Consider the following 25,710-nt stretch of genomic DNA (forward strand, 5'->3'; position numbering starts at 1 on the left):
ACCTTGTGATATAAACCTATGATCCAGGCTTCTCTGACTTGTATCAACTAAAAGGAATCTTAGTTGGAGAAAATCAAGCCAGACACTGCAAACTACTGCCAGCTGGCTTCACCCTTTAGATGATATCCACAGAAAGGATATCAGTGTGATGGCACCAGCTTCTCAGGTGGCTCAAGCCCTTCATGAAGCAATTCCTTAGGCTTTTCCGCACCCCACTGACGGGAAAATTCAGTCTACTACACAAAGACCTGATAAAACTGTCCATGATTATCATTCATACCTAAAATTAGTATTCTGGGAAAACTCCAGACTACATGCTGGGGTAAACAATATTCAACCCTCTTTAATTCAATCTTTGTTGGGGACTAGATGAGGAACTTGGACTGCTGATGAAATGGGTACGATCAAATTGGGAAACAGTGGTCTCTCCTGATCTAGTCAATTTGGCTAATCAGCTATCTAACAATCAAATATACAAAAAAATGTAAGACCACTAAAATCATGAATTTGCAACTGCATCAACTGGCTGCTGCTGCTCAGTGACCACCTCAATGGAAAGACCAGAGTTCCCATAAGGGCCACTTCCAGGAGCCAAGTGCCCACCACTATTGTAAGTAGACTGGCCACTGGAAGAATTGCCTAAAGTTAAAAAGAAGGTCCTATTAGCAGCCCGAGACCCCTTGCTCTGACTTTTTTCATGAACTTTCTGAGAAATTTGAGAAGTGCCTCCTTTTTGTAGACTCATGAATAGGGATGCTCTGAGGAAAGTGTCGGGGTCTTCCCAGTACTCCCATTGGGAGAACTGGACCTTTTTATAGGAGCCACGGCTATTACTGTTCTTATGGACACAGGAGCAACTTTGTCTGTCTTGAATCCCACCAGCCTCAAGGCCCCCCTTCTTCAGAGTACAGAAAAAGTACAAATGGTGGCCCCCTTGTCTTTCAAGATAAGCTCTCTTTAGGGAACTCACCAGTTCCTTCTTGCTCCTTCTGCTCATGTACACCTTTTGGGCTGAGACCTCCTGGAAAAATTAAAACCTAATATTTCCTCTTTCCCAAAAGGGGAAATACACTTACATATCCTTGACTCCTCAAGATCTACTTCTAACTCTAGTCCTAATATTGAGATCCCCTCCTTGCTCCTGTCTTGTCAACTCCCAATCACAAGGATTTGCTAAATTCTGTTCTTCCTATCTATGGCCCACCTCTTTAAATAACATAGGATGCATTCATTCAGCACCACCAATTAAGATCCAGGTAGACCCTAATAAAACTTTGCCTCACCTCGGATGATACCCTCTCAGGCTTGAGGTCCTGGAAGGAATTTATCTCAATGTAGAGGCACACCTCCAGAAGGGCCTAATGAGCCCATGCCCCAGTACCTGCAACACACCAATTCTTCCCGTATGCAAGCCTCATGGTCAAGGTTGGCATTTTGTTCAAGATCTTCAAGCTATAAACAATACAGTCATACCGTGTCACCCTGTGGTCCCCAACCCTCATACCATTCTCAAGTTAATCCCTCTAAACACACAGTTCTTTACAGTCAGAGATTTATGTAGTGCTTTCTTCAGCATTCCTTTCCACCCAGATAGTCAGTACCTGTTTGCCTTTATGTGGGAAGGACATCAATTTACTTGGACCGTTATGCCTCAGAGCTACACAGACAGCCCTACTTATTTTTCACAGATCCTGAGACAAGACTTGGCCAATTTATATTTTTCCCAAGGCTCTACTTTACTCCAATATGGTGATGACCTTTTGTTATGCTCCCCCCATTGAGAAAGCAAGCCTCAAGGATAGCCTACAGCTCCTCACTCAGCTAGCACATAAAGAACATAAGGTCTCAAGGGCTAAGTTCCAATTTGTTCGAGATATAAACAAAGAAGAGCAAAGAGTGTTTCTGCTCACCACCCAGTTCTACAAGGATTAAGTCACAACCCACTGCAGTCACTGACCAACAGCACGGTCTGAGAGGAAATTAAGACAATAACAGGATGCTCTGTGCTTTGGACAAGCAGGCCCCTTAAATAGTTAGATATATATCTCAGGAAGAATTTTAATGAACCCAGATTCTTGCATCTTCCCATACATAGAAAAGCACTGAAATCATAACTTGAGATATCTGTTCTTCGTGACTAGCAGTAATCTTTAAGGAAGATGCATTATGCTTGCCTGCACATATTCTCCAGCTAAAAAATCATATATATACTGGCTTCTCCCCTACCTCCGTGGAGCAGTTCCCTCAGACCTATGGAGAGGCTGTCTCCTGGGCATATAAAAAGGTGTTCATTAAGGTCCTTGAATAAAACTTCAACTCACAACTCTTATGTTGTGTGTTTTTCTTTAAGTCAGCAAAACCAAGGTAGGATGCTTGAGTCATTTGTTTACCCCTCAAAGGCTAATGCTGGATACTACACACATCCAAGGCATATCACAGTTTCCCCTTCCTGTCACCAAATGCCAGTTGAGAGGCTTTTCCGGGCTAGCAGGCTATTATAGGAGTTGGGTCCCCAATTTCTCCTTTTATGCAAAACCCTTTTATTCCCTTTTAAAGGACAAGAGACACAATCCTCTTGTTTAGAATCATGAGGCTGAGTCAGCTTTTAAAACTTTAAAAACTCAGTTGGCCACAGCCCCTGCTTTAGGAAATCCTAATTATTCTCTTCCCTTTATACTATGAAGTTAATGGAAATACCCTTGGAGTGCTCGTTCAGCTGCACGGAGACAAAAGCATGCCTATCGGCTATCATAGCCAACAGTTGGAACCCTTAACTCAAGGACTTCCACCTTGCCTTTGAGCAACAGCAGCCACTGCTGCCCTTCTGCAGACTACAGAACAGACAGTTATAGGGTCTTCTTTACAAGTGTTTGTCTCTCACTCTGTTGAGATACTCAGTAACTCACACTATACACAACACAATCTGTTAGCTGACTTACATCTTATGAAATCTTATTGCTTTCCTCTCCAAATGTCACTTTGTCTCACTGTAACTCCCTAAATACTGCTATTCTCTTACCATCACCAAGAGATGAGACCCCACATGACTGCATAACCACAACTGATCTTTTGACTAGTCCACATCCAGATTTACAAGAAACACCTTTAGACAACTCCGATGCTTCTTAGTTTTCCGATGACCTCTACTTACGAAATGATGATGGGCATCTGAAAACTGGGTATGCTATCACTATTCCCTTCACTTTAATAGAATCCAATGCTTGGCCCTTTACTTCTTCAGCCCAACAAGCTGAACTATAAGCACTCACTCATGCCTGTACTCTGGGCTCTGGCAAACACACTAACATTTACACAGAAAGCAGGTGTGCTTTTAGAGTAGCTCATGACTTTGGAATGCTTTGGAAACAGAGGTCTCCTGACCTCAGGGGGGAATTAAATTTAAAGTGGCCCCTTTATTAAGGCCTTACAGGATGCAATCTTGCTCACAACAACTGACAATAATAATGGTCCTAGCATGTCCCAAAGACAACACTGAGGAAGGAAAGGGGACTAATGAGCAGATAGAGCCACTAAGGTGGCAGCATTACAAGATTCAGGCTCCATAAAGGAACCTCCTCCTGTTGGTCATTCTATTTACACCATGTTACCTACTACTTGGAAGGACACCAAGATTGAAAGGGTATTATCAGAGATGGGCAATTGCATGCTACAGCTAAGGAACAGAGGTGAGTTTCTGAAGGATGCACATTTGATCAACATACTGGGCTTTGGTATGGGCCAAATGGTTGCCCTGCTCTTTCTGAAGTCACTCAAGAAACCATGTTAAGATTAACATATGAAATGACTCATTGGGGAACTGATAAAATGAAAGCCTGGGGAAAACAATACTTTTTGAAACCTTTTCCCACAGTAGCAACCAAAATATGTCAGAGGTGTCAGATCTGTCCTAAGTAAAACCTACTCATACTTCTCAAGGCCACTTTCCTTTGCCTCCTTGTTCCTTTGCTGTCTGGCAACTGGATTCTATCCAGCTGCCTCACTCTCAAGGATACAGATATGTTCTGGTGATGGTCTGCATGTATTCCCATTGGTTAGAAGCATTTCCTTACAAACGAGCAAATGCCCTTGCAGTAGACAAAATACTGTTGGAAAGGACTATTCCTACTTGGGGAATGCCCTTGGAATTACATAAAGATAAAGGTACCCACTTCACTGGACAAATTCTAAATGCTGTTTGTGATCTGGCCTGTATTACATTTCCACTGTGCCTATCATCTTCAATCTTCTGGTCTAGTAGAAAGACCAATGGCATAATCAAAACTCAATTGGCAAAACTCTCTAAGGCCTTCAGCCTTCGTTGGCTTAAATTGCTACCCATAGTTCTATTAAACTGAAGATCTATACCCTTTGGAAAACAGAAACTGTCACCATTTGAAATAATCACTGGAAGGCCCATGATTCACGACTCAGGACTGTATGAGCCACTTCTAGTCGAGGGAGACCTTTTACATTATTGTTAAAGTCTCATTACAGCTCTAAAGAAAAATGAGCACCTGGTTGAAAAATCTTTTCACACTGTGCTCCCAGGGGACAAAGGTATAGACCACCACAATTTACAACCAGGGGACTATGTTTATTGGAAAAGACATCTTTTAAAGGACTCCTTACGGCCCAGATGGAAGGGACCCTATCATAATACTTTTAACCAACCCCTATGCTGCTAAACTTAAAAGCACTGATTCTTGGATTCATTTTTCACATTTTAAAAAGGTGTTTCCACCTGAGTGGGCCTCTGAAACAGTTGGAGACCTAAAGCTGAAATTGACCCAGAAGTGAAACAGATGACACCTGATATAGATGGCTCTTCCAAGACTCTGGACCAGGCCAGTACTCTCCATGATCCCCAGAAATGAAATTTCTCTCATTACCCTTGTTCTAATTGTGGTCACCATAGAGTTGTGATATCTCCTTCATCATGTAATATCTGGTGATGCATCAACCTACCACTCTCCTTATACTCCTTCTTATATTAGACACATTTTCAAAGAGTGAAAATTTTCATGAATGGGTTTACAACTAGAATGACAGTTCAGAAAAAGTGACCCTGGCCCTTTGGTCCCCTAATTTTGAAGGACTGGAGAACTGAACTTTTGGGACTCTTCCTTGTGGCTACAGGTTTCTTAATGCTCTGTGCCCTACTACATACAGTGGGGCATCCTCTGTTGGTGGTAATTCTATGAAAACCATAGATCTTGCTTTAACTCTGCTGGGAATAAGCCTCTGGCCCCAATTCTTGGCCATCTGATTAATCTGTTCAGCTTGGGATTCTTTCAATAACCAAGGCCAATGAGGCACCCTTACTCCCCTTTATATTAAAATGGCTGACTTTTCTTGGCATAGTTCTTTCACTAGAGTTATGTTGTTATAATGTCTCTCTTAATATCCATACAGACCCCTTACGCCTGGGAAAATAATCCCTTAATCCACATTTCCCAAAGTCTAGCCACTGCAGGAAATCAAACAGACTGTTGGATATATCATCAGTGCTCCAGACTACTCACTGAGTACTGAGATCCCCTTACCTTAGTTACCTCCAATCTTACTGGTATCCCCCTACCATGTCTTGTTTAGAATTCATCTATTCTCCTAGCATATTGTGTCCATCTACTCAAATCCACAGTTCCCTTTCCCTGTTTGGTCAACAGAACTAGACCAAATGCCCAACAGTTCCTTAGGAACATTTGTTCCAAGAGAATCCTGAGGTTACCTGGAAACATCAGATCCAGCTTCCAAACACCCACATTTACCTCACTGTGCAACAACAAAACATATTATCATGATAACCCCCATTTTGTTTTCAGGATGAATATAATGTTCTTAAAGCAGCTGGCACAGTGTCTGACATGTGCTCAATAAATACCTGATGTGTGAATGTTTTCTTGCCAAAAAGAAAATACAGGAAAAAAGTATATGAAACATTTTAGTTAATAATTCACCAAAGGTGCATAATGCTACCTGTGTGCAAAATAATATATCTGTGAGTCAAAACTTACTGCTACATCATCATATGCTACTGATTTAATAGATTTAGTTTTGACATTCTATCGTGGGAACATTACTCTTAAATAATGATAGAATCATTTTTGGTCAACTTGAAAACAATCTTCCAAATCAACCCATAAAGGTACATACATTCATGCATAGATGCCTTACTTTAAGAATCACAAATTGGAGTGAAGTGAGAAGTTATCTTTGCATATTTTTACTATAACACACTTTATCAATTTCACTAACAGTCTTTTAGTTGGGCATTTCCAAAAATAAGTCTTTTTGTTTTGCTTTCCACATAGAAGGTTTAATTTGTATCCTGAGTTTTAAACTACTAAATATTTTCAAAGGTTTATTAATAGTTATGGCCATTTCCCCAGTAGACTTTTTATATTTTTAATATTTTAGATTGAATTCTACAATCAACAGACTACTTATAGATGATTTGATAGCACCTGCAATATTCATTAAAATGATTTGCTTTGATCTTTATGGTTTTCTAATTATACAATATTCCTGTTGTTTTTATCCCAATAGGTTAGTCCTTTCAAACATACCCACCTAACCACTGTCACTGCTTCAGGGAAGATTTAAGAAAGGGCAATTGTGTTTCAAATCGATCTGAAAGAGTTATTATTTGGGGTTTTTTTTTTGCCTGCACCACACGGCTTGTGAGATCTTAGTTCCCTGACCAGGGATAGGAAGAGTGGAGTCTTTTTTTTTTTTTTTTTAACATCCTTATTGACGTATAATTGCTTTACAATGGTGGGTTAGTTTCTGCTGTACAAGAAAATGAATCAGCTATAAGTATACATATATCCCCATATCCCCTCCCTCTTGCGTCTCCCTCCCACCCTCCCTATCCCACCCCTCTAGGTGGTCACAAACCACCTAGCTGATCTCCCTGTGCTATGCGGCTGCTTCCCACTAGCTATCTATTTTACGTTTGGTAGTATATATATGCCCATGCCACTCTCTCACTTTGTCACAGCTTACCCTTCCCCTTCCCCATATCCTCAAGTCCACGTGCTAGTAGGTCACACACTGGACAGCACAGGAATTCCTCTGAAAGAGTTATCTTTTTAAAAGAGAGTCTCGGGTTGGGAAAAAGAGAACCACCTCTGAGCTATTCGGTTAGTCAGGTATTTAAAAACAAATATGAGACTCTGCTATAAAGTAAAATAGCTGATAAAACACATCCATGTTCAAATCAAAGCATAATAACAGAGTCCAAATTTAAATATGAATGATCATTGAAGTATTTACCATTTCAGGTTACCTGTGCTTTTTTCTTTCGTATTGTTGACAATAACGTTATTTTTAAAATTAATTTTTATTGGAGTAGAGTATAGTTGCTTTACAATGTTGTGTTAATTTCTACTGCAGAGCAAAATGAATCAGCCATACATACACATATATCCCCATCTTTCTGGATTTCCCTCCCATTTAGGACACCACAGTGAATTAAGTACAGTTCCCTGTGCTATACAGTATGTTCCCTTCAGTTGTCTATTTTATTTATAGTATCAATAGTGTATATGTGTCAATCCCAATATCCCAATTCTTCCCACTCCATCCCTTTCCCCCTTGCTATCCATACATTTATCCTCTGTGTCCCTATTTCTGCCTGGCAAATAAGGTCATCTTTACCATTTTTCTAGATTCCACATATATGCGTTAATATACAATATTTGTTTTTTGTTTTCTCTTTCTGACTTACTTCACTCTGTATGACACTCTCTAGGTCCATCCACATCTCTACAAATAACCCAATTTCGTTCCTTTTAATGGCTGAGTAATATTCCATTGTGTATATGTACCACATATTATTTATCCATTCCTCTGTTGATGGACATTTAGGTTGCTTCCATATCCTGACTATTGTAAATAGTGCTGCTATGAACACTGGGGTGCATGTGTCTTTTTTTAACATCTTTATTAGAGTATAATTGCTTTACAATGGAGTGTTAGTTTCTGCTGTATAACAAAGTGAATCAGCTATACATATACATATATCCCCATATCTCCTCCCTCTTGCATCTCCCTCCCACACTCCTTATCCCACCCCTCTAGGTAGACACAAATAACCGAGCTGATCTCCCTGTGCTATGTGGCTGCTTCTCACTATCTATCTATTTTACATTTGGTAGTGTATATACGTCCATGCCATTCTCTCACTTCATTCTAGCTTACCCTTCCCCCTCCCCGTGTCCTCAAGTCCATTCTCTATATCTGTCTTTATTCCTGTCCTGTCCCTAGGTTCTTCAGAATCACTTTTTTTTTTTAGATTCCATATATATGTGTTAGCATACAGTATTTGTTTCTTCTCTTTCTGACTTACTTCACTCTGTATGACAGTCCCTAGGTCCATCCACCTCACTACAAATAACTCAATTTCGTTTCTTTTTATGGCTGAGTAATATTCCATTGTATATATGTGCCACAACTTCTTTATCCATTCATCTATCAATGGACACTTAGGTTGCTTCCATGTCCTGGCTATTGTAAATAGAGCTGCAAGGAACATTGTGGTACATGACTCTTTTTGAATTATGATTTTCTCAGGGTATATGCCCAGTAGTGGGACTACTGGGTCATACAGTAGTTTTATTTTTAGTATTTTAAGGAACCTCCATACTGTTTTCCATAGTGGCTGTATCAATTTACATTCCCACAAACAGTTTAAGAGGATTCCCTTTTCTCCACACCCTCTCCAGCATTTACTGTTTATAGATTTTGATGATGGCCATTCTGACCAGTGTGAGGTGATACCTCACTGTAGTTTTGATTTGCATTTCTCTAATCATTAGTGATGTTGAGCATCTTTTCATATGTTTGTTGGCCATCTATATGTCTTCTTTGGAGAAGTGTCTATTTGGGTATTCTACCATTTTTTGATTGAGTTGTTTGTTTTTTTGTTATTGAGCTGCATGAGCTGCTTGTATATTTTGGAGATTCAAAGCAATCCCTATCAAATTACCAATGGCATTTTTCACAGAACTAGAAAAAAAAATTACCATTTGTATGGAAACACAAAAGACCCTGAATAGCCAAAGCAATCTTGAGAAAGAAAAATGGAGCTGGAGGAATCAGGCTCCCTGACTTCAGACTATACTACAAACCTACAGTAATCAAGACAGCATGGTACCGGCACAAAAACAGAAATATAGATGAATGGAACAGGATAGAAAGCACAGAGATAAATCCACACACCTATGGTCCCCTTATCTATGACAAAGGAGGCAAAAATATATTGGGTTGGCCAAAAAGTTCCTTCAGTTTTAAAGTAAAAATAAAAGACACATTTTTTATTTTCACCAAGAACTTTATTGGACAACATATTCACCATTTTCTTCCACTACCTTCTTCCATTTTTCAGGCAATTTCATAATTCCATCTTCCCAAAACTTTTTATTTTTTTGAGCAAAAGAACTCTTCCAGGTGCCTTTTACAGTCTTCCAGGGAATTGAAATTTTTTCCATTAAGAGGATTTTGTAAAGACTGAAATAAATCTGAAGGTGCAATATCTGATGAATATGACAGATGAATCAGAACTTCCCAGCCAAGCTGTAACAGATTTTGCCTGGTCATCAAAGAAACATGCAGTCTTGCATTATTCTGATGGAAGATTATGCATTTTCTGTTGACTAATTCTGGACGCTTTTTGTCGGGTGCTGCTTTCAGTTGGTCTACTTGGGAGCAGCATTTGTTGGAATTAATGATTTGGTTTTCTGGAAGGAGCTCATATTAGAAGACTCCCTTCCAATCCCAACATATACACAACATCACCTTCTTTGGATGAAGACTGGCCTTTAGTGTGGTTGGTGGTGGTGCATTTCACTTGCCCCACAATCTCTTCCATTCCACATTATTGTACTGTATCCACTTTTCATGGCCCATCACAATTTGTTTTAAAAACAGAACGTTCTTGTTACATTTCAGTAGAGAATTGCATGCAGAAATACGGTCAAGAAGGTTTTTTTCGCTTCACATACGTGGAACCCAAACATTAAAGTGATTCACATAACCAAGCTGGTGCGAATGATTTTCAGTGCTTGATTTGGATATTTTGAGTATGTTGGATATCTCCCACATGGCATAATGTTGACTGTTCTCAATTAATGTCTCGATTTGATCGCTATCAACTTCAACTGATCTACCAGACTGTGGAGCATCGTCCAGCAAGAAATCTCCAGCACAAAACTTCACAAACCAGTTTTGACATGTTTGATCAATCACAGCACAAATCTGTTTTTGCACTTCAGTTGCGCTTTTACCTTTCTTGAAATAATAAAGCATAATACACTGAAAACGTTGCTTTTTTCCTTTCATCTTCAATATTAAAATGGCTACACAAAAATTCACCTATTTTGATAAGATTTTTTTTACATGCATGCTATGACAGCTGTCACAATGCAATCTAACAAAAATGTTTTGAATGAAGTTAACGACAACTAAGCACTACTAGAGCCATCTTACAGAAAAAACTGAACGGAACTTTTGGCCAACCCAATATAATGGAGAAAAGACAGCCTCTTCATTAGGTGGTGCTGAGAAAACTGGACAGCTAAATGTAGAAGAATGAAATTAGAACACCCCCTAACACCATACACAAAAATAAACTCAAAACGCTCCTATTCCATTTTTTAAATTGTTTTGGGTTTGTTATTGTAGGTCTTTTTCTTCTCTTGTGTTTCTTTCCTAGAGAGGTTCCTTTAGCATTTGTTGTAAAGCTGGTTTGGTGGTGCTGAACTCTCTCAGCTTTTGCTTTTCTGTAAAGGTTTTCATTTCTCCATCAAATCTGAATGAGATCCTTGCTGCGTAGAGTAATCCTGGCTGTAGGTTTTTCTCCTTCATCACTTTAAATATGTCCTGCCACTCCCTTCTGGCTTGCAGAGTTTCTGCTGAAAGATCAGCTGTTAACCTTATGGGGATTCCCTTGTGTGTTATTTGTTGTTTTTCCCTTGCTGCTTTTAATATGTTTTCTTTGTATTTAATTTTTGACAGTTTGATTAATATGTGTCTTGGCATGTTTCTCCTTGGATTTATCCTGTATGGGACTCTCTGTGCTTCCTGGACTTGATTAACTATTTCCTTTCCCATATTAGGGACGTTTTCAACTATAATCTCTTGAAATATTTTCTCAGTCCCTTTCTTTTTCTCTTCTTCTTCTGGAACCCCTATAATTCGAATGTTGGTACATTTAACATTGTCCCAGAGGTCTCTGAGACTGTCCTCAGTTCTTTTCATTCTTTTTTCTTTCTTCTGCTCTGCAGTAGTTATTTCCACTATTTTATTTTCCAGGTCACTTATCCATTCTTCTGCCTCAGTAATTCTGCTAATGATCCCTTCTAGAGTATTTTTAGTTTCATTTATTGTGTTGTTCACCGTTGCTTGTTTCCTCTTTAGTTCTTCTAGGTCCTTGTTAAATGTTTCTTGCATTTTGTCTATTCTATTTCCAAGATTTTGGACCAACTTTACTATCATTATTCTGAATTATTTTTCAGGTAGACTGCCTATTTCCTCTTCATTTGTTAGGTCTGGTGGGTTTTTATCTTGCGTTTTCATCTGCTGTGTGTTTTTCTGTCTTCTCATTTTGCTTATCCTACCGTGTTTGGGGTCTCCGTTTTGCAGGCTGCAGGTCCATAGTTCCTGTTGTTTTTGGTGTCTGTCCCCAGTGGCTAAAGTTGGTTCAGTGGGTTGTGTAGGCTTCCTGGTGGAGGGGACTAGTGCCTGTGTTCTGGTGGATGAGGCTGGATCTTGTCTTTCTGGTGGGCAGGTCCACATCTACTGGTGTGTTTTGGGGTATCTGTGGCCTTATTATGATTTTAGGCAGCCTCTCTGCTAATGGGTGGGGTTGTGTTCCTGTCTTGCTAGTTGTTTGCTAGGGTGTCCAGCACTGTAGCTTTCTGGTCGTTGAGTGAAGCTGGGTGCTGGTGTTGATATGGAGATATCTGGGAGATTTTCGCCATTTGATATTACGTGGAGCTGGGAGGTCTCTTGTGGACCAGTGTCCTGAAGTTGGCTCTCCCACCTCAGAGGCACAGCACTGACTCCTGGCTGGAGCACCAAGAGCCTTTCATCCACACGGCTCAGAATAAAAGGGAGAAAAAGTAGAAAGAAAGAAAGAAAGAAAGAGGATAAAATAAAATAAAATAAAGATAAAAGAAAATAAAGTTATTGAAATAAAAAATAAAAAAATAATTATTAAGAAAAAAAATTTTTTTTAAAGTAAGGAAAAAAAAAACAGACGGACAGAACCCTAGGACAAATGATGAAAGCAAAGCTATACAGACAAAATCTCAAACAGAAGCATACACATACACACTCATAGAAAGAGGAAAAGTGGAAAAAATAATAAATCTTGCTCTCAAAGTCCACCTCCTCAGTTTGGGATGTTTCGTTGTCTATTCAGGTATTCCACAGATGCAGGCTACATCATGTTGATTGTGGAGATTTAATCCACTGCTCCTGAGGTTGCTGGGAGATATTTCCCTTTCTTTCCTTTGTTCGCTCAGCTCCCGGGGCTCACCTTTGGATTTGGCCCCGCCTCTGCGTGTAGGTCACCAGAGGGCATCTGTTCTTTGCTCAGACAGGACAGGGTTAAAGGAGCAGCTGATTCAAGGGCTCTGGCTCACTCAGGCCGGGGGGAGGGAGGGGCACATAATTCAAAAAGGGTCATGTACCAAAATGTTCATTGCAGCTCTATTTACAATAGCCAGGAGATGGAAGCAACCTAAGTGTCCATCATTGGATGACTGGATAAAGAAGATGTGGCACATATATAAAATGGAATATTCCTCAGCCATAAAAAGAGATGAAATTGAGTTATTTGTAGTGAGGTGGATGGACCTAGAGTCTGTCATACAGAGTGAAGTAAGTCAGAAAGAGAAAGACAAATACCGTATGCTAACACATATATATGGAATCTAAGAGAAAAAAAATGCCATGAAGAACCTAGGGGTAAGATGGGAATAAAGACACAGACCTACTAGAGAATGGACTTGAGGATATGGGGAGGGGGAAGGTAAGCTCTGACAAAGTGAGAGAGTGGCATGGACATATATACACTACCAAACGTAAAATAGATAGCTAGTGGGAAGCAGCCACATAGCACAGGGAGATCAGCTCGGTGCTTTGTGACCAGCTAGAGGGGTGGGATAGGGAGGGTAGGAGGGAGGGCAACGCAAGAGGGAAGAGATATGGGAACATATGTATATGTATAACTGATTCACTTTGTTATAAAGCAGAAACTAACACACCATTGGAAAGCAATTATACTCCAAAAAAGATGTCAAAAAAACCTATAGATAACATCATAAAAAAATAAAATAAAATAAAGTCAAAATGGATTAAAGACCTAAATGTAAGGCCAGACACTGTAGAACTCTTAGAGGAAAATATAGGCATAACACTCTTTGACATAAATTGCAGCGAGATCTTTTTTGACCTTCCTCCTAGAGTAATGAAAACAAAAACGAAAATAAACACATGGGACCTATTAAATTTAAAAGTTTTTGCACAGCAAAGGAAACCATAAATAATACAAAAAGCAACCCTAAAGATGGGAGAAAATATTTGCAAACAAAGCAACTGACAAAGGATTAATCTCTAAAATACCTGTGCTTTTGAATGTTAACTCACCTTTATCAAGACTCAATGTCACATCTTCCCTTTTTTCCTTCCACCTTACCACACACAGACTTCTATCCATAAATACTGTCTTACTTAGGTGTCTGTCGCATTCCTCTATCACACTGTAAGTTCCCTGAGGAAAGGATCATGTCTTATGACTCTTGTAACCCCAATATCTAGCATATTATCTATAATATAATTGATCCTGGAAAAATATTTGTGGAATGGAATGACTGAATTTGTAATCTGAAAGAATTAAATGTAAAAATAACTTCAGTAATAAGTAGCTGCTATAGGTTTTCCTTAGTTTTTATTAATTTTCTTACTTGAAACATTTAAAAGCAACTTTGAAACTTAATTTCATGAAGTATTTCCAGTAGTCATTTTGCTTATCATTTCTGACTGAATTTTAAATTCTAACAGCCAACAGAAATTGAACTTCTTCAAAATCATTTTGAAAACACATAGCTTTGGTCATTCGTAAGATATTTTTCAGAAAAAAATGATAAATTCTTGATAATTCATATACTGCATGGGAGTTATTTCAAAGGTTCATATTTTTTTTCAGTAAGGTTCATAACCCTAAATTTTGTCAGCAGATAAGTACAAACTTAACTTTGCAAACCACATTTTAAAGCCAGTTGTCTAAACTGGGCCCCATAGGCTAATTTTTTTTTAATATTTTTAAAGGATTGTTTAAAACATATTCAATAGAGATTATAAAAGGCAAACAAACTCTAAAATATTTATCTGACTCTTAACAGAAAAAGTTTACCACTCCTTGGTCTAAACTATATAATTTTTTAGTAATTAGAAGCATTTACTTTTAAAAATGCACAAAAGAGTACCAAATTGGCCTAGCAAAGAAATAACAAACTAAAATTATCTACTCTATGGGATTATAATTGCTGCAGTACACACAAATATTGCTTCATCCAGATTATATTCATAATTTCATACCACTCCACCTGTATTTTCAATTTACTTTTACTCCAATGTCCCTTGCACCCTGTAAATTAAAAAAAAAAAAAAGGCCATCAGAATGGATTCTTATTTTCCATGCTTTTTGAAACCAATAACTTTATTGACAGAAACTTGTGATAATCACCTCCCTTAAGGCAGGAAGAAGAGTATGTTAGATTTTTAGAAGTTGTTAGCCCTAATAAGAGACTAATGAATATTTAGTTCACTTTTTGGAACTGGCATAATTCAGTCAAATCATTTTCAGTATTTCACTGGGTCATACTAAGTGTTACAAGGATTTAAAACAAATAGAGTCAAGTACACTGCTTTTTAAAAACAAAGAATCTAAAAATGTAAAAACTGAAATAATGATGATGACATTTCTGTTTCTCTCAAATTAAAAAGAAACAATGACTCTAAAGTTACTAAATTTATTCAATTGGGATGAGTCTTCAAAATAATACCCTAATTCAGGATCACTCTGTATCTTCAGAGACGTTGTTATTTCTAGAAAAAGAGTCATGCCATGGCCCTCTTAATAATCTCTCTGCAACACAGAGCCCAAAAGTTTAAATAAAAGGGCCTAAGTCAGTCCTATGTTATCTAGCCAAGCCCATGTTTCCCAGCCGCTGCTTACATTATCTGTTAAAATTGGTCACATAAGCTATTATTTATCTTGCTACCCAGCTTCTGAATAATCTCATTATGAAAACAATGAGGATAAACCTAATTTCAAAATTTTACTACTACTACTACAATAGCCATTTATGTTCTCTGCCATATTTTAGCATACACCTCAGAAACTTGGAGGTGAAATATACAAGATCAAACACAACCATCACTAGCAACTTGAAGGGTAACTTGCTAACCCAGAAAACCAACATGTAGACTCTTCATTATTTCTATATCAATAACTAAGAGACCCAAATTCAAAGACAATTCATTAAGAAAATATATTTCCTTTCCCATGTAGCAAAAATGGCTGTAGAAGAGTACTAAATAAAAGCAAAAGGGACACATGCCCCCAAATAATAATCTTCCTCAACTGCCATAATCCACTGCCAGGAGTGGAGGTACATAAAGCAAAAATAAGACAAATAGAATTGCCATACATACTGAGGCTCCACTCTTGATAGCTGATTTGAATAGGTGGAAATCTATTAATATTTTTTAAAACTATCAATATTTTTAAAAAGCAAAGGAGTTGGAAGGAGTTATCAGTGAACCTGTGAGTAATTTCACAGGAGTATGGAATTAAGACATTAATACCCCAGAAAAATTAAAATTTTAAAAAGCTTTCTGTCAGCCTAAATGTGTTGGTCTTTGTGACATAATATACTGTCCTTTCAGACATTTCCTTGTGACTATGAAGAATGGATGGATATACAGTTAATTGGTTTTCAGTTATCACAGTAGAAACCCGGAGCAATAACCAAATGAATCCTATCTAGTAACTAACACAATAACTTACACAGGTAGGCATTTAATGATCATTTGCTTAATTAATGCATGCAAAATAATATTTAGAACCAATTAAAACCAATCTAAGTATCATCATGCTTTTAAAAGGACTGGTAGTTGTGCAAATGATAGGTTACTATGAGTTGAGCTAAGCATATCAATATTATATATACATTAGAAGGTATCTGTGGAACATTTTAAAACTTTGGTCCAGTGACAGTAAAGCAGCTTCCCTGGTTACTGTTCAGGCAGGAATATGTTTACTCTGTGTGGTTGAAATCAGAGCTAATGACTTTAATGGTTCTAAATAGCTCCAAAATGTTCCCCATGCCAAGGCACTGGCCATCTGGCCAGTCTCATAGGAACTACAACATATGCTTTGGAAATTTTACTTTCAAAGGATACACGTATTGTGTGTAGTACAGATGAATGCACATATATATATGACATGTGTACACACATAGCATTCTTTAGCAGTAATTCTTCTTACCGTAGTAACTTCTTAGAGATATGAGGTCCATGAAATTTCATTAAAATATAACCTTGGGGAATGTGAGATAAGTCTAAATTGTCCGTTGAGTTATTTATCTGGCTAAAAGAAGTACTTTGTCTAGGACACCTAAATCTTAGAGTTAAGACAAGAGTTGAAAACAATAAATTTATTATTCTTGTCAAATATTATACATAAAGAACATTTTATTTAATTCTCAAAATAATCGGAGATAAACACATTAATTTCCATTTTATATATGAGGAAACTGAAGACCTTTACTCTGCTTCTGCACTTTTCTCAGAAATCAGTTGAGCCTATTTGTGTATATCTGTTTCTGGGTTCCCTATTCTGTTCCACCGATCTATGTGTCTATTCTTCCAATACCACACTGCCTTAATTACTTGTTACTGCATTACCATCCCATATAGAGTGATTTCTTACACTTTAGTCTTCTTTTTCAATATTGTTATAGATATTCTAGGTCCTGTACTTTTACATATGAAATTTAGAATAAACTTGTCTATGTCTACATAAAACCTTGTTGGATTTTATTGACCTTCATTTTGAGTAAAAATAGCTATTGAATCAGCAGCTCTGATTTACTGATCTGATATGGTTGTCAACAACTTGTCTGTATCTTCTCCTTATCTTCAATATCGTCCTTATAAGGGAGACAACAATGTATAGAGGAAAAAGCATGAATTTAAAACGATCTACGTTCAAATTCCAGCTGTGCCTTCCACTAATTTATATGTCTTTCTCATCTGTCTAAAAGATGAGATGTATCAAAAAGATACACCTTTTCTCACCAAACTGTTTTGAAGAGTGAATAAAACTGAAAAGATAATACATGCTCAATAAATGTCATTTATTTCTCCCTTAAGTTAAGCGATACATTTAAGATGGAATGGAGTCCAATGTCTTTTTGGGTAAAAAAATTTACACTGGGTGTTAAAATTACTATTTCCTCTTAAAGTCTGTCCCCAACCACTTTATAGGAGAGAGAGACAGGTCCTATAGTAAGAATAATTATTTGCCGCCTTTGAAATTTTTGTTAGAGATGTGATAGGATATTTTATTCACAACGGAGTCACTATCCCCTTACTTAGCTAGAAATAAGGTATGCAGATTATTTAGCTTCCAAATTATAAGGCTAAACTGTATCAAAAATCAGCTGGGACACTATATTTTTTTTCTCTTATGGAAAAGCAAATTCCTCAAAACTACACAGCAAGAGCATACAAGACAGTTCAAATACTTCCTTTGCCCCAGTCATATCTTAGAACAACAACAGAATAAAACATACAGAAAATCATTACAATTCACAGAAAATTTATTTTAGAGCTAATTGCTAGCTTAGGAACTGATATGCTTTTTTCCTGTTGAATAATGAGAACTATATGACTATTTCTCTTTTTACTTTGGCCTAGAGCTATGGTTCTTTATCCTTGGCTGTACATCATAATCATCTGGGAAATGATGCCCAGGCACCCACCAGATAGTTAAATATGAATCTCTGTGTTAGGCACTAGCATGGAAAAAAATTTTTTTTAATTCCCAGGTATATCTGATCTATAGTCAGAACTGAGAACTACCAGCCCAAGGAAATTCAAGGCCAAATTTGCAATTCAACTATATTTTAAATGTGTAGCAAACCTCTAGAACCTGCTTACCTGTGTTCTAGTTCGCCCTCCAACTCCATCCTCCATCCTTTCCATATACCTTCTACTTTATGTTTTCCTGTATCCTGAATATCAAAATGATTTTTATTGGATTTTATTTCCTATAAACCATCTCAAATACTTGATGAAATGAAGCAAGGAATAAGCAAAACACACTCTCCCTCTCAATCTCTCTCTCTCTCTCTCTCTCTCTCTATCTCTCTCTCTCTCTCTCTCTCACACACACACACACACACACACACACACACAGCAGGACCTACTTCAAATGTACAGATATAAGTTAAAATCCAGCAGCAAAATCAGTTACATAGAATGCCTCCAGGGCAATTCAGAAAACATCTCTATTATCTACAAAAGCCAGTTTAAGCTTAGCTCTAAATCTCTCTCCCATTCAACTCCCTTCCCACCTAAAAACAAACAAAATAAAACAATATAGACAAAGAAAAAAAACTACTATCATCAAGAACAGTAAATAATCTTTAGAAATACCATAAATGTGTAAATATTATACTGCAAATTCTGACAAAGTACTAAAATGTAAGACTTCAAGATTCGAAGTACTTACCAGATCCTGAGAACTGCTGCTAAAGATAATGACAGCATCCACCAAGAGAGAAATAACAAGAAGGGAAAAAATCTTATACTTCCCTCTCAAAATTATACATGAGAGAGACTGAGAGGGGTGGTACTGAAACAACAATATGGCCTGAGAAACGGCACCAAGTCAGGCCTTATTTTGGAATGGTGAGGTAATGATTACCTCTCGATGAAATAATCAAGGTAGGGAAATATAGAGGTCCTGCCCTGAAGGAACTGACCTGAATATTTCCAGACCAGGCTGGTTCAAAGGAAGATAGTGTTGGAGAAACTGGGAAGGCACCAGTGGTGGTGAAGGGTCAGGGCCCTGTTGGCCACTCCCCACTTTCCAGTCCAAATAAACCTGGTGAAAGTATATAAGAAATATAGATGTCCCTGTTCTCTTTTCCACATTCTAGAAAGAAGCACCAGTCACTATTTTCAGCACAGCCCTCTGCACTGGGGGCTGCTATTTAAGATGAATATTGATAAAGCAAAAATTACAGGCCTGAGCACCATTTTAAAAGCACTGAAAAACTTTTTAGCTAGTAGTAAGTGCATTCACCATTAGTAGTAAAGATTTTAAACATGCCAAGCATAACCAGAAATCTTTAGAGTGGCTTGCTCTTGTTCAAGACACTATGGTGGTGCGGGGATCATTTTAGCTTTCTATCTCCCTATGCTGCAAATATCTATTTATATTTGTCCAGTGGCTAGCATAGACCCTTTTATTGGCAGACAAGCATTAAATATCTGTTATATTGAATTAAGTCCTACCACAACACTCCTAATTTCTCTTACTCCCCAACATCTAATCAGTTGCCAAACTATTTTAAGTCTGCAAGGTATCTCCCATCAGTCTTCACCTTTTACCCCTTCTGTCCTAGTTTAAAAATCTCATTACTACTTCCACTGATTAATATTCCCTACCCTCAGTCTCTCCCCAACTCCAATCTATCCTATACACTGCCATCCATTATCGCCAGCATAGGTCTGGTCATGTCATTCATGAACTCAAAAATCTTCAGTAGCTCCCATTTACAGAACAACACTGAAAACCCTTAAACTAGCTTTAAAAGCCCCATACAATCTGGGCCTTGCCTACCTTTAGATGAATACCTCATCTCACACTATATCCCCATTCTCACATCACAGACATATCCTAGCAATATCAGATTCCTCCTTCCTCCAAGAACACCTCCATGCCTTTGTTTATATTGTCCCCATCCACCAGAAATATGTTCCTTTAATCTGTCTGTGAAAATATAATCCACTCTCCAACGCCCTGCTCGAATTCCACCTGTTTCACAAGGCCTTACTAGATCCATCCCTAAACCACCACCACAACCACCCCATTGTTGATGGTCTTGTGATCTGTATAATAGCAGTTTCTATGTATGTCTATCTAGCCCACGTGAATGTAAACCCATGGGGCTGGGATGGGATTCAGGATGTTATATCTTTAGACACTTCACATCACAATGCTATGTACTGCACTGCCTTGTACCAAATAAACACTTCATGAATTGAACCAATTCCTACCATGACAAAAGTTTAGAATAGGAAAAAATAAATGTCAGTGAAACACCTCACTGGCCAGTTATAACAAATTAAATTATTTTTCTCTCTTTATCCCCCAAAGTAGTCCTAAATATGACTTCATATTTCATCCTTAATCATCCTGTGATTACAAATGTGATCACCATACTTAAATGAAATAATCAGATCTACGAAGGAGGTCTTAAGAAAAACTGCTCATAAAAGGGAAAGCTGGAGCTATGACCATGGCTATCTAAATCCTAAGATTTTAACATAGTTGACAATAATTCAGAGTTTAGCGGCAGAGCAAGGGGCATGATGATGACTGTGGGGAAAGAGAAGGAACTGGAGGACTACTATGTGCAAAGCACCTTGCCAAGTGAATTAAACACAGTACAGTATTCAGTTTTTACATAACAACTCTTGAAGATGGTTCTTCTCCCATTTACAGATGAAGAAATTGAGGCTCAGAGAGGTTAGGTAACTTGCATTGGGCCACATAGCTAGTATACGTTGGAGGTGAGATTGGAACCCAGATTAAACTGGCCTCCAAAGCCCATATTCTTTCCCCTATTACTACAGGGTCTCATGAAGTTAATTAAAACTAGCAGTTTTTCCCAATCTGACATATATTTGACATCCTAGTTAAATTTTTAGAGTCTGTGGCTTTAGCTCCAAACTGTTTTTAGCAGTGAACTGTATTATTTTCAAAGCTAACTTCTTAAACAAAAGCAGTATTGCTAAAGAAATAAGTACCAATTAAAATTTAATATAATATGATGATATGATATAATATACAATTTGAAAACTCTATAGTAAACTCCATCAGGAACCAAGCACTCCCTCACCAAAACACAAAACGCACAAACCATGTACATGGCACTACCTCATGAAAAGTCCACTTTACTAAAACAGGCTATTCTTAATGACCCTTGTCCAGGAATGACCAATACCTATCACACCTCCTAATTCTTGCTTGAAACCTCTGAAACATTTTCCCACAGGACAATTTTACAAACAGTGATTAGGCTCTTCATCATTATACCTCTTCCCTGATCCTGACAGAATCCAGGCAACAGGTAAAATATGGCTGCCTGAGGGTTGATACCCTTTGAAGTCCTTATTCCCAGTAGACCTAATTGAGACAGTCCCTGTAAGAGTTCTCACAACCAAAGCTTCTTGCTTATCCTATTTCCCCTCTCCCAAGAACCCTCTTCTCAGGAGTCAATAGAGCCCATATTTCCATTTTTCAGGCCCATTCTCCACCTCTCACTGGAGCCAACCTAATTCTTGTTTGAAACCTCTGACACATTTTCCCATAGGACAATTTTACAAACAATGATTAGACTCTTCATCACTATACCTCACTATTGTGCACTGGTCTAAAAATGTAACTATCCTTAATAATTTTTTCCTGTGAAAAAATATGTTGAGTCTAAACAACCAACTCTCACACTTCTGAATGATAATTCAAAGGTTAACAGCTGCCCATGAAACAAGACAGGTAAAAGATGTTGAAAAACACTCCACAATATATAATAGTGTATATAATCTTTAATTTTACCAAGATTTAACACACACAGAAATAGACATTAAAGTTTCCTTTGACATTAAAGTTAACAGATTCTTACTTACATTTTCTTTAAGGACTCCAACACATTTTCAAAAAATATATTCTACAATGAAAGCACCCTTAGTCCTAAAAACTATCACGATTGAGGGCTGCAAAGCTCATGCTCAAGGTTAACATTTCTAAAGCCAACATCAACAAACATGTAATTAAAATAAATATAAATTCTGGGAAGTAAAATTGTTTCCTTCTTATCAAAAGAATACCATTATAAACAAACATCAATAACAACAACAACAACAACAACAACAACAACAACAAAACCCTCTTCTAAGTACTAAGCAGGTCTAAGCAGATTCAGATGTAGCATTTAGTTTTCACCAAGAATATTTTTAATTAAGTCACTTGCAGGGTTAAATCTAACCAATCATAACTGTTTTAGACAAAGAAGGCAGAAATACTATCTTTACCACATTACCTTCACCTTTCGTTTTACTTCATAGGGATTAACAATTTCCACTCCAGTATTTTTCCAAATTGCTGAGGTAGAGAGACCCATTGTTAAATCTCTATAATACCTAAAACATACTGCAAACAATAAAAAAAACCATATGCAGTAATTACAATTTAAAACATTTCTACATTCAAAGTTAACAAAAATAATGAGTAGGCATGCGAAAGCTCCCCCCCCATCCCAACCTTATATCCAAGCATTTAACTGTTTTTATAAACCAGATGCCTGGAACTACAAGTCAATAGATTACATACATAAATAAAACAAAATTCCTCTCCCCTTGAATAGTCTTCTAGAAAATTCTTGCAACTATGAAACATTCCAAGAAGAAATAAACCCCTCTTCATTTATCCCATTCTTAAGAGATGTAGAATATTAAAATGTACTTAGGAATTCCTTATTGTACTAGTAAAATATTTCCTATAAGTAGAGAGGGTTCAACTTTAGACTCCTTCCATGTTTCCACTACATTTCTTGTTAAATGTTATTCTGGCATGTAACTTTAACCCCAGTTCACTTGGAAATTTGAAAAGAAAAAAGAACAAGTTAGACAGCAGTCCAACGTGTATTTTTAAGGATGAAGCAAGTACTTCAAGACAAATTTGCACCTAGAGATGTGGAGGCTTGCAAGTCCTACCTCAAAATATCCTACTGTGAATCAATTTGGCATTCAGTATTTTTAGGTCTGTGATTGTGATGGTCTCTACTGTACTACTAGGCTGTCAATGATTAGGTTATCAGAAAAATATCTGACTTTCTATCCACAAAGTCTCGTTTTTGTGTTTAAATGTCTCTTGCTTTAATAACAAGAACAACAAACAACAAAGCAGCAGTAATAAAAACAAAGTACCTGTGCACATCTAAGTTCTCACTGTACAGCTGACCAAAGCCCAACCAGAACAGTTTCAAAGTAAGAAGAACGGAAAAGAGGCGAACCAAAATACTTCGGTTGAACCTCGCTGTCTTACCAAAGATTGGTCTCATAAGGGCTGGGGTTTACTTTGCGTGTTCTTTTACTGACCAACGGGGCGGGGACAACAGTTGGGCAAGGGAGAAGGGGCGGGAGGAAGAGGGCAGTAGAATTCAGGGGACCGCAAAGGAGGCTGCAGAACATCACCTGAATGTAGATAAAGAAACCTCGCCTCCAGTTAATCTCCACTTAGGTTGTTACAAAGAACCACAATAAGCCACAAAGAAATGAGAAAAGTAAGGAGCACTCATCCCTATGTGCATATCTCCCCAGAGTTTGTCACTCTGCTGTGTTTCTGTTGCGCTGGGTTCCTAAGGCGCCCGGGGTTCAATAGAGAGCTGCAGTCAGCAGCTGTCCCCCAAAATGTTCCCAACTAGCAAACTTGGCGCAGCGTAGAAAGAGGGACACGCGGAGCCAGGCGCGGCACCTGGCGCCTCCCCCAGTTCCACTTCAGGTCGCAAAGTGAAGAAACTTAGTCACAACTCTGGCGTGGCCCGCGAGGCAGTCACTCCGCCCGAGGCCGAGCCCGGGCCCGGGCTGCACTCACTCCCAACTCGAGAGCCCGCCGCCCAGTCCCCGCCGGCTCCCAGGCGAAAGCTCGGTTTGGGCAGAGCGTGCTCCGCCGCCCCGCAGCCTCAAGGAGGCTGGCCTGGGCACTTCGCTTCCCAGCCCCACGCCCCTTCTCTCTCGGGCCCCCGGCAATGGTCCTGAGAGAAGGAGGGTGGCAGCTCCAGCCCCTCTTGGCCACCGCACTAACCTCGCAGCTGCTTGCGCTGCCGCCGAACAGCTCCATTTCTCGGTCCCAGAGCTCGTCTTGAGGAGCGAACGGTAGCATCGCCCCTTCAGGAGCACTCGAACAGGAGCTGCCAACCGCCCGCGCGGCCGCGCATCCCGTCTTTGGAGCTTGCCTGCCACTGCCGCCGCCGCTGCCGCCGCCGGGATCCCCAGCCTTGCCTTCTGCGACAGCTGCCCTCGCCGTGGGGTCCCTCAGAGACTCGGAGCGAGGGGTCGCCGCCGCCGCAGGCTGCTGCTCCCCATAGAGAAGACAACTCTGTGCTGCCTCTCCAAGAGCTGCCGCTTGGCTCGTGCTCACCACTGCCGCCGCTGCAGCCTCCGCGACAGTCGCTCAGCGGTGACTCCCCCCGCGGCCACCCCGCTTCCTCGGGCCCCCTCCCAGCTCCCAGTTCTGTCAATATGGCGGCAGCGGCGGCTTTACCTGTGCAGCGCCTGGAACCCCCCACCGCGGCGGCACAGCAGCGTCACCCGAACGTCAATGGAGATTCCCCAGCCTGGGGTGAAGGGGGGGGTGGGAAAGAGGGGGTGGGTGGGTGTGGGAGACGGCGTGGTGGGGGGTGGGAAAGAGGGGAGGGGGGCGTGCTGGGCGGGGGAGGCGGGAGAGGAGTAGTAAAATCCTCTGCTAGCTCCTCGGTAAACCTGCCCTCTCCACGGAGCATGCGCGGCGCTGTTCACACATGCTCAGCAGGCCCTCTCAAGTCTACCGAGCAGTCTTGCCGGCGGGAGGATTCCCAAAAAGGTTGGGGGAACCGGGGACCCTCCTGAGCGTTGGAGGGGTCAGTGTCAGGGGAGGACTCCAGGAATATCTGCTTGCCGGGCTCGCAAAAGCAGGCGCCCTATACACCCAACCACGCCCGTTTTGGTACTTAGTGACAAATACTAGGGCGGGGGTTTTAATCCATTTTACATTATCCTCCTAGAAGCTGGTGACAGGAATAAAATCCTTTTAAAATAAATCAATACACCTGCGCTCCCTAACTCCCGGCCCCCCGCTTGTTCCGCTCACGGTGTTGGTGTTTACGCTGGTTGTCTTCATATTATTGATGACACACAATGTTTCCAGTATTCACATACACCACCACTTATTGGACTCTACTTGTGGCAGTAAAGGCAGAATGTATGAAGCTAACCTCACCTCCACCCCGCTCTGAGTATATTGGACCTATAGTGACAGTAATTATCATTTTTCTCTCTTCTCCAAATCAAACATTTACTGCTTTGCTACTCTAAGCCACACGCTGTACTAGGCGCTAGCAATTTAACTGAGATAAAGGACAGCCTCATACACGGGAGATGATCAAGATCCTGCTCATGGAAATACTTCAGAACTTAAAGTTAAAAAGTTATTCCATATTTGACACTTAAAAGAACTTAAAAAGCAACTGTAACAGCGACTAAGCCAGCTCAGTATCTTGGAGAGGTTTCTAATGGTAGACATAAAGCACCCCCTCCCACCTACTACACCTAGGGCTGTGGTGCTGTGCTCGCGGAAAACGTTGAACT

The 25,710-nt window shown here is 39.4% G+C and overlaps 1 protein-coding gene across 7 annotated transcripts in view; it reads right to left on the reverse strand.

The window, feature by feature from the left end:
- Nucleotides 1–24,964, reverse strand: part of RPS6KA6 (ribosomal protein S6 kinase A6) — a 171,512-nt gene extending 146,548 nt beyond the window's left edge. For 5 of the 7 annotated variants that reach the window (XR_007474917.1, XR_004476398.2, XM_049705090.1 and 2 more), the window contains exons 1-2: nt 24,170–24,964; nt 22,407–22,516 (exon numbers count right to left, since the gene is read on the reverse strand). Coding sequence is in view for 5 of the 7 variants with exons in the window: in XM_049705090.1 (XP_049561047.1) it covers nt 22,407–22,487 (81 nt within the window). In the remaining 2 variants the exon portion in view is untranslated. The remainder of the gene's footprint in view (nt 1–22,406; nt 22,517–24,169) is intronic. The other 2 variants (XM_049705089.1, XM_004278909.4) reach the window with 2 other exon arrangements.
- Between the last annotated feature and the right edge of the window lie 746 nt (nt 24,965–25,710).

The sequence above is a fragment of the Orcinus orca genome, chromosome X (genome assembly GCF_937001465.1).
Source record: "Orcinus orca chromosome X, mOrcOrc1.1, whole genome shotgun sequence".
Lineage (NCBI taxonomy): Eukaryota > Metazoa > Chordata > Mammalia > Artiodactyla > Delphinidae > Orcinus > Orcinus orca.